The sequence below is a fragment of the Perca flavescens genome, chromosome 2, assembly GCF_004354835.1.
Source record: "Perca flavescens isolate YP-PL-M2 chromosome 2, PFLA_1.0, whole genome shotgun sequence".
Lineage (NCBI taxonomy): Eukaryota > Metazoa > Chordata > Actinopteri > Perciformes > Percidae > Perca > Perca flavescens.
The window spans coordinates 18840083-18849609 of NC_041332.1; the positions used below are offsets into that span (position 1 = coordinate 18840083).

The window sequence follows — 9527 nt, forward strand, 5'->3', positions numbered from 1 at the left end:
AACGTAACTATTCTCTCAGGCTTTCGGTTAATTACAGCGTGCGTGTGTTTTTGTTGTTTATGCTTGGTTCTCATGTTTATGCTTATATTTTATATCGTGCCTTTCATTGTAAAGCACGTTGCGTTTACGTGCAATTAAAAGGTGCTTTATAAATAAAATTGCCATTGTCATTTATTCACAAATCAGGTTCAGTAACGTTACCTCCTCTAGGGGTGATAATGTTAATTCAATCATGAGTGCCCATCCGCGGCAAACTTAAGTTTGAGAGCGGGGAGTCGTCTCCCGGTGTCATACACACCATAACCTAATTTACTAACGTTACACTATCTTAGCTAGCTAACGTAGCTACAGTTAAAGACTAGCTACCGATTTGGATGGCATAACGTTAACGTTATATTACCTTTTTAACAAATGATACCGGCGGCCATGGATTTGGGATGACAAAACAGCAAGCAACGACTATTGTCTTAAGTTACCTGCCACCTTTAAATCATATCTGACCTGTTTTACATCAACTTTACCGGTTGAGTTACCCAAAAGTAACGTTAGTTAGCTAACGATGCTACTTCGGTCTGTTTGCTAACGAAAACATTATCAAAGAATGTTAAACTCTTAACTCTAATCCTGAAAGTAAAATGTATTACTGGAGTATATGCATGGACATGTAATGACAGGCTCGGTGACTACAGGAAAGCTACAATAACCTGGTAGCTAACGTTAGCTGTAAATTAGCGTTACGTGTCGTTAGCTTTCTCCGGACCGGAGCACAGAGTCTCGGCTGTCTTAAGGCCGCTGGAGCTCAAAAATCCTCTGGCTAGCTCTCTAACCCAGAGCCCCTCCTGGCCCTCCAGTTTTGGTGTTTGTTGTGGGTTTCAGGGAGAAGGAACTATCGGTCTTGTTTGATTGGACGTTACGCTCGTTCTTTGTTTCCGGAAGTTCCCCATGAAACAGCTGTCGACAAGAGGCCGCTGGAGCTCAAAATCCTCTGGCTAGCTGAAATAAAGTCTCGTATAACCCAGAGCCCCAATCCTGGCCTGAACAGTTGGGTCAGTTTTGGTGTTTGTTGTGGGTTTCAGGGAGAAGGAACTATCGTCTCTCATTTCAAATTGAAGTCTTGTTTGATTGGACGTTACGCTCGTTCTTTGTTTCCGGAAGTTCCATTTTGATTAGTGCGTACCGCCCTCTGCTGGTTACTGTGTATAACGCAGGTACGGTAATAATAATAATAATAATAATAATAATAATAATAATAATAATAATAATAATAGCTATGTGCAGCATTTGAGCATCGAATACCTCTTTTTTTTAATCAACTCAACTGATAATAATACTAAGGCTGGAACAATTAACAACGTCATCTCATAGACTGCATCTTCACACTTTCACATATGAAAGGGTATTATAAAGTAATATGGATGTTGTTATATTGTATAATGCAGCACCGATGCAATGCTGTCACCTCCTAATACACAAATATAAATCTGGCTTTAAAGCATTTAAAATAATCAAAAGCTTTATAGTCCAACACCTCCATGAATAAGTCCAACACCTCTGTTTAAATAAAAAATCTAATTCTGACGTTTTCATGAATTAATACATTTCATTCAGAACACATGTTCAAATTTTTATTTTAATCACATGCAGAACAATGATTAATAAAGAACCTGAAGTATGTAGAATGTAGTACCTTACATCTATCATTTTGTCTATTGTGTATTATGTTTATCTGTATTTCACATTTATTTTTGTCTGCAGATGATAATGTTTTGAAATTAAACCTTTGACTCTCTTTTTAGTAAAATAAGGAGAAACAGATGTGCAGACATTTTTAACTGTAGAGTAAATGTATTTTATATTATTTGTAGTCCTCTATCTCTTTGTCAGTCAGTCCAATCCATGTGCGCCGTTTGAATTTTCTTGCAAAGTCCTTGTTTACAGTAAGAAAAAAGAAACAATAATAAACATGAATATAACCAATTTCAGCCACGCTCCACCTCAGTGTCCATTGATTTGATTTCACATCTTTTCTCTCATGTGTCTCACAGACCGATTTCGCTCTCTTACACACCTGTTCTTCTTTGTTGTTAATAATTATCAGGTCTGCGCCTCTTTGCTGACAGTCATCTCTACCTTCTTGCCAGGACTTGCCAATAGAAGAAATGTAATAGAAGCTGTGGTTGAAATAAACCCATCCATGTTGGGAGTAATGATCTGTTTGTGATAACAAAATTGAAAAAAACCTTCACATCTCAGTAAAAGAAAAAAAACATGTCATAGGAAGTAGAAACCCCTTTTTTATGATATTGCTGTATTCAGTTTTGTCTTCATACTCACTGAAGGTTCTCCGCTTCCTCTTCCAATTTTCTCCCTCTTCAGTCAGATTTTTAATAATGGCTTCGAAATCTGAATCTGAAAGAGCAGAAAGATAAGCGGGTGTTACTGTAGTTAACACCCACAACTTTGGACACTAGCCTATAGGCTACTAACTATATGTAGAAGCCTGTGTACTGTATGTATACATTTGTTCTGCGGCTGTGTCGAATTTGACCTGCAATACATTACTCCTAAAACTGAGTCGGTTTCATGGTCATCCATACTAAATTCTACAACAAACTGTTTCAGTCCATTATATATAAGCAAGTTTATCGGTTATTTGTGAACATATTTAGCAATCTGAATGCTGATTGTGTCTCTAACTGTATACACTAGACTCACTACGAGCCCATTTGGCCAAAACATGTGAAAACAGTTTCATTGTATTTTAAAGGAAAATCCTATGAACATGACTCAAAACTGGAAAGCCCCATCCTGTTCTTGCTTGGTCTGAATGATATCAGCTGTCTTGTAATTATAATACTCTCCAATCGTCTACCTGTTCATGTTCACCTGTATCATTAATTCCCTGATCATATGTAGAAACCACTCAAGGGAGTATCATAGCTTGTGTTTATAATTTAGTTCCAATCCCTGGTCTGTTTTAGAGAGAAAGATCACTCACAGAGAGCAAGACGCAGTGAAATATTCACAGCAGCTTGCAGGATACACAGGATTCCGAAGCTCACAGCAAACAGTCTGTACAGTTTTTTCTCTGTGTTCATAAAAAAAAAATCACCGTATTTAAACACTATTATTATTAGGCAGCCAGGTTTGTTTGTGTTATGTGAACCATTTGTATTTCACTCCTTGTACACTGTCTCTGGATGAAATAGATAAAAAATAAACTTTATATGTACTCTGTTGCCTAATTTTATCATTTTCTGTAGCAAAACCCCCCAGCTGATTCTGCACCCAAACAGAGTAAGATACAAAAAGTATGATACTGTCAAACAATCTTAATGTTACTTACTCCTAGCATAAAGCAGGTTTTCATAGTCCATCTCAGCTTACTGTTTGAAGACAAACCTCAACAGGTTTGATCCACCCAAGTATGCCAGTGGTTTCTAAGGACTGCACTGATCTGTATCTGCTGCTTCTGACATGAGTCTGATTGCAACAGCAACACCCTTCCGCAAATTATAATTTTGACGCTTCATCATTTTTGCCTTTGCTGTCTCTCTTGCAAACTCAGCACGGTTTCCTCTGCAGATTCAAATGAAGTGGAAAAAAAAATCAGGTCACCAGGTGGCGCACACATCCATAAATTCTTTGCAGTTGCATTGTAACAATAATCTGTACAAAAACACTGTTCAGATTACAAAAAGATTGCCTTCATGGTTGATAGAAACCAACATGTCTTTTTTTCCCTGAAAGGTTTTGAAACAATGACATCTTGTTACTTATGCCTTTGCCATGTGAAGGAGAGGACATTATTTGCAAAATTGGTCACTGTTGAGAAAACTAGACTGGTTTGAGTGTTTGAATGCTATTGGGTTTCTGGCGAGAGCGGTCTCATATTTTGGCTTGATGGTGTCACCATCACCAGGGGCATTTCTAGGACTTGAGGACGTTCGGGGCTTAGCCCAGATCTATTTAAACAAACTGAATGTAATGCACGCAAAGCAGATCACAACAACAGCGTTTGGCTTGCCCAGCTTGTTAATATAAAATTGTCGCACACTATAGCTTTAAATGAATACATCAATGATGGTGGACTGACTTTTTTATCAAGGTCTCTTTTATTTTCAAATATAACAAACAAAAGATATACAGTTCACACAAGAAATAGTCAAGTCTAGTTCCTGTCCATACAAACAACCCAAACAACTCCCCAGTGCCCCCCACCCACAGGTACTGGACCCCCAGCAAATTTCCATACATCTCAACAAGCTCAAATATGAGTCTGCAGATTCATACATGCAGTATATAATTCAAATATCTAAGTAAATAAAAGAAAAAGACATTTTCAATAAATAATAAAAAAATAAATAATAAATGAAAAAAATAAAAAAGTATGCTCACACAATTCGCTTACATTGAAATGTTAGTAGCTGCCGTGCCTTCTACAAAGGAGATAAATGGCTGCCAAATGATATCAAATTTTCTAGTGGACCTTCTTACAGTGTATCTTATTTTTTCTAAGTGAACATAACTCATGACCTCCCTAATCCATTGGCCATATGTTGGGGGGGGAGAGCATCTTTCCACCTAAATAGGATAAGCCTCCTAGCCAACAAAGAGCAGAAGGCCATCATGCCCAGGTGGTGCCCAGAAAAGGTGGCGTTCCACGGAGCCACACCGAACAGTGAAATCAGAGGAGATGGGTGTATTGTTCTTCCACATATTCCAGAGAATGCCTCAAAGATGGACTGCCAAAAATTGTGTAACTTAGGGCACAACCAAAACATGTGCAGTAGCAGGGACGTCGTTAGGCCTGTTTTACGACAGTAAAAGTTGAACGACAGTCAAAACACAATCAAACATAAAACACTGCCAGCAGCAGACTGCAAAACATGCTTCCCTGTCGGGTCACAGCTTGCAGCCATGCCACATGAAAAAACAATACGCTGTAAACAGCGGACTCCAACTGCTTCCCTTGCGGGGTCACAGATTGAAGTCCCGAATCTTTCTCCTGCTCCCACATTTATTCCTGTCTCTCAGGATAAAGACACACCTCTGAATTTCAGGTCTACTCCAGGTCACAGACTAAGGTTGATTATCATTTAGTGCTGATTATATTCAAGTTTACAGAGTTTCCATTTCCTTTGTTCTAACCCAGGCTTGGCACCAGGAGGTTGGAGACTCAAAGGAGACGTTTCTCTTCATGTGTTAATAGTTGGTTTTAACCTAATCAATTTAACCAAAGACAGGAAGAGAGGGGGAGAGAAATGGTCTGTCTTTTCCTATTGTTTACAGAGACAAAAGGTGGTGATTGTGATAACCAGATCAGTCTGGACCTATTCTTTACATTCATATAGCCTACATTCATTCCTATTTTCATAACCCGGTTACAGCATACAATTTATTACTTAAAACATACATAGTTATTAAAATCAACATTGTTACAACTTTATTTAACTCAGTGTCTTTAATTGGTCTGAACTTGCTACTGCACACAGTAAGTGATAGGCTACAGAGTGAAATTGTAAGTTGTTGTTAATGACTTTTACTTGCTTAACTTTAGCTACGTTTACTTGAGGTAAAGATAAAGGGATGTTTTAGCTGACTATGGTAAACAATAGTCTAGCTAGAGTGAAATACAAGAAATACCTAATTAACCTAGTTAGTTATCCGAAGTTCTCTATTCTTTGCCATTAATATAGCATGCTATCTCTATAGTATTAACAGTCCCCACAGAATGTTGTCACTGAAAACTAAATGTTATAGTGTCACTGTTAATGCTATTGTACTGTTATATCCTTCAATTTATTGAGCAGATGGATACTGGATGATATTTTGAGAGAGGGAGAAAGAGAGAGAGAAAGAGAGGGAGAGAGAGAGGGAGAGAGAGAGAGAGAGAGAGAAACAGGAGTTTGGCAGGGCAGCTGATTCTGAGGGAATTGGCTTGATTGAGGTAAGTTATGTTAGTGGTCTGCAGCAATGGTTCTCAAAGTGGGGTCCAGAGACCGCCAGGGGTCCTTGAGGGGGTCCCCAGCAAAAAGTGAAATAACTTATTTTCACTATAATTCCATCCATAATTAACACAATGTTTCATAGATTCATTCATAGACTTTCTGTAATAAAACATCTAAAAGCAAAAATCCTATCAAATGGGGACCCCTGGACAAAATCTAATCAAATGGGGGTTTGTGGTCTAATCGGCATTTCAGTTTAGGAGTCATTGATGTCTAAAAGTTTGAGAACCACTGGTCTACAGGGCTAAGAAAATGTGAGGCGTTTTGTTTTCTTCCTAAACAGGCATTTGTTGGCAGGTCTAGGCACTAATAGCCTAAACTAAATTATTTTATGATATTTATTATATATGCTATATTCTGACCAACTTAACTTTATACATTATGTTATACATGTAACCTTTACGCTACTTCATACACAAGTGCCAGAATGAACCGGAACCAGAGGCTGCTATACCAGGTGTAAAAGATATACAATTTATTTGTATTACATCAGAACAAAACAAAAAGAAAACATAATTCAGATAGACAATAGACTGCATTACCAGGGAAACTGCTGTAGAGTTGAGCACCAAAATAAATTATAACTAAATCAAATTAAATCAAACCCCACTAAAACAACACTCCATCTAACTACACACAGCACACTAAGTTGCCCCAAACTCACACAAAACACCCATGCAAAATGGTTACTCCACCCTTCAGTTCCCCCCTTCAATACAACCAAAAACCCAAGATATGGCCCATTCAATGACTCTGGGGCCATCCACACGGAAACGTTTTTTTGTGCAAATGCACATGTTTTGCATCGTTTGGGCCGACCGTCCAGACGAATCCTGCAAACGCACTTTTTTGAAACCTGGTCTCAGGGTGAAAAAATCCGAAAACGGCTCTCGTTTGGCTTCGTATGGATGGTGAATACGGATCCGTATCGATGATGTCATCGCCACACCCCTCTTTTACACCCTCTCCCACGGCCGCTGACGCACACAACTGCGGTGAAGCTAAGCGAGCATGTCCCATCTCCGTGGTCAAACCAGCTCACTTCATCTAAATACTAGTGATGGCGAACTGAAGCTTTCTGAAGCAGTGAAGCTTTCAAGCCAATTGTATCGAAAAAAGGTTCACTACTCGAAGCTTCAGAACTCTTTGAGGACATCTGGTGGTGAAGTTAGGGATAGCATTGTGTCAACTGTTTCACAGTTATTAGCCATGAATGTCTTTAGAGTAAGCCCGACCCAACCCGAGCGCGTTGTGTCCAAGCCCGGCCCGACACATTAACTGGAATCATGAGCCCGATTTTAACCCGACACTTTTTTAATACGTCTAACGTTCTCATACAATTCAGAGTTGTTTGAACTGAAAATCTGAAATCTGTTTAAAATGATCTTAATGAATAATGCAACAAGGACGAAGCATGTAAACTGCGCTGTTTGTTTGTTCAGAATGGAACGGATCGCAAATGGATCTGAATGAAGAACACATTGCACACTCATTTCTGTGATTAAGCCTATGTAGCCTAGAGCAACATTGTCTCCTCAGCCAAATAGGTGAGATAGGCAGTGCAAGGCTAAACTCTCTTTTATAAACTCTCTACTCACTATAAACTAGGCTACTCGCAATTAACTTTCTATTGGCTATACACTTTCTACTCGCTATAATAATCTCTCTATTAACTAACTCTCCTGACTCTGTTGACTCTCTACTGCAACAACCCCAGCCCCGTGTCGCGCAGCTTTTGAATTGAACTTCGAAGCAGTGACGTGGGTGTGTGTGAAACGAAGCTTCGGACGTCACTGGTCACGTGATTATCTCCAAACGAATCGAGCTCCGATACAAAGCTTCATTCCAAATTGGTTCATGTTTTCGATACATGCCTCGAAGCAGAGGGTTCACGGGTAACATCACTACTAAATACTGTGTCTCTGCTCCCTGACCCTTCCCTCTGGACTCTCTACACAAGATATATTGCTAACGTTATGTAGCCAACGTTAAACATTGCTAAAGTAGCTGACCACTCCAGCAGCGAAGTAACGTTAACGTTAGCTGCTATGGCTATCTGTTTATAAAGTGGAAGTAGACAACTTATCAACTAGCTAGCTAATCTGTCTGCTTATAAACTCCTTGAACTGATAATAGTAACTTTTAACTTATTCAACTATTAAAAAGACATCATTCATGGATCATTGATGTTTGTTTTATAAACTCCTTGAACTGATAAGCACATTATACAATGTAAACAAAGACACGTTTTCTTGCGGCGGCCGTCATAAAATGAGCAGTGGTGAAAGGTATTATAGTCCACGGATGTATTAAGAGAACGTTAGAATCTAGCTAGTCATGTTATGATGGAAGTGGAAGTGACTACGCTCTTCTCCGTTTTTTGTGAATGTCTGTAGCAGAAACAGCGTCGCCTATAGGCCTGGACTATGAAGTAGCATATTGAGTCATTTACAAGTGGATTCGTTAGGACGCAACTATTCTTGAAACGAATCGAATCCAGGGAAGACGGGTAAAAAAAAAAGATTGTTTTGGTACGTGTGGACGGGGCCTTAGTGGGAGCGCAATAAAACTAACACAAGTGGGAAAAAAAAACAGTGGTTGGCTCTCCCAATTACGTCTATTTAAAACAAAAGAAAAAAAACATTAAGATACAAAATAAAACTTTAAAAGACACATTTCACAAAACATGACCAATGTAACAAATATCATACCTTGCTTGACTTAGAAGCACATTCCCCTCCCCCAGTTGAAGACAGGCAGGTGACTGGAATCTATGTTTTCAAAGCTTCATGTTAAATTTATAATAAAAACAAGGCTAATATCTTGTTTAAAACCACCTTGACTTTAGCGGATGTGTTTAAACAATCACTCCAAGCTGTGGACCCTCACAGCCATGAAGATTCTAATAAATAACAGATTTAACAATTATTTAACTTATCTGTAATAAAATGAGCTAAAACATGATTCATGGTGCTAGTTCTAGACATGCATTGCTAACATTGGATTGTTAAACATTATTTAAAATGAAACTTATTTAAAAAACAAAACCTACCAAATCAAGCACCAAATAAAAGGCTGGCCTCAGCTGCCTACTCAGGTGTGTCTGACTGCAGCAAGAAAGACCCAGGTGCTGTGGATCTGCCCCTTTGCCTGGGTCCTAGTGCTAGACTGTTTCTTGCCTTCCCTATCACATCTACCCCCACTTTAAAAAGTCACCGTCCCGGTGACAAGAAAAAGCTAACATTGTTTTTGTGTTTTAAACCCATGGTCTAAACACTGCATACACTGATTGACTAACAGCTTGGGAACTATTATTGTTATTTTCAGCAGGTCTACATACGGACTGTGGCAGATTAAAGGGGTTCCTATGACGGCCTGCTGTTGTTCTGTGGGGACGTCTCACAAGAATAGGGGGGCTACTAGAAGGCTCCTCATGTAATAGATCTTCCGAGCCGTCTCGCTGGGGCTTTGGTTGTATTGTAACTGGTGGATTTTCAGGTAGCAAGTTATGGGAAG

The 9527-nt window shown here is 39.0% G+C and overlaps 1 protein-coding gene and 1 long non-coding RNA gene across 2 annotated transcripts; both read right to left on the reverse strand.

Moving 5' to 3' along the window:
• Nucleotides 1-1855: 1855 nt before the first annotated feature.
• On the reverse strand, nucleotides 1856-3459 carry LOC114562531 (natural killer cells antigen CD94-like). The gene is made up of 5 exons (XM_028588963.1): nucleotides 3347-3459; nucleotides 2999-3088; nucleotides 2335-2409; nucleotides 2069-2211; nucleotides 1856-1927 (listed from the first exon to the last, which is right to left on the reverse strand). The coding sequence occupies exons 1-5, from the start codon at nucleotides 3375-3377 to the stop codon at nucleotides 1856-1858; spliced, it is 411 nt and encodes a 136-aa protein (XP_028444764.1). The 5' UTR covers nucleotides 3378-3459.
• Nucleotides 3460-4399: 940 nt separating this feature from the next.
• On the reverse strand, nucleotides 4400-9113 carry LOC114573754 (uncharacterized). Its single transcript, XR_003694943.1, has 3 exons — nucleotides 9064-9113; nucleotides 8723-8782; nucleotides 4400-4810 (listed from the first exon to the last, which is right to left on the reverse strand). It is a non-coding gene; the product is annotated as an uncharacterized LOC114573754 (long non-coding RNA).
• Between the last annotated feature and the right edge of the window lie 414 nt (nucleotides 9114-9527).

Bases quoted from the DNA above. Each gene is read 5' to 3' on its own strand.
- LOC114562531 (XM_028588963.1), bottom strand. From the start codon at position 3,377: ATGGACTATGAAAACCTGCTTTATGCTAGGA. The intron at 3,089-3,346 runs GTAAGTAACATT...TTATGAACACAG, and splicing joins AAACCTGCTTTATGCTAGGA to AGAAAAAACTGTACAGACTG. The intron at 1,928-2,068 runs GTGTGTAAGAGA...ACTGTAAACAAG, and splicing joins TTAACAACAAAGAAGAACAG to GACTTTGCAAGAAAATTCAA.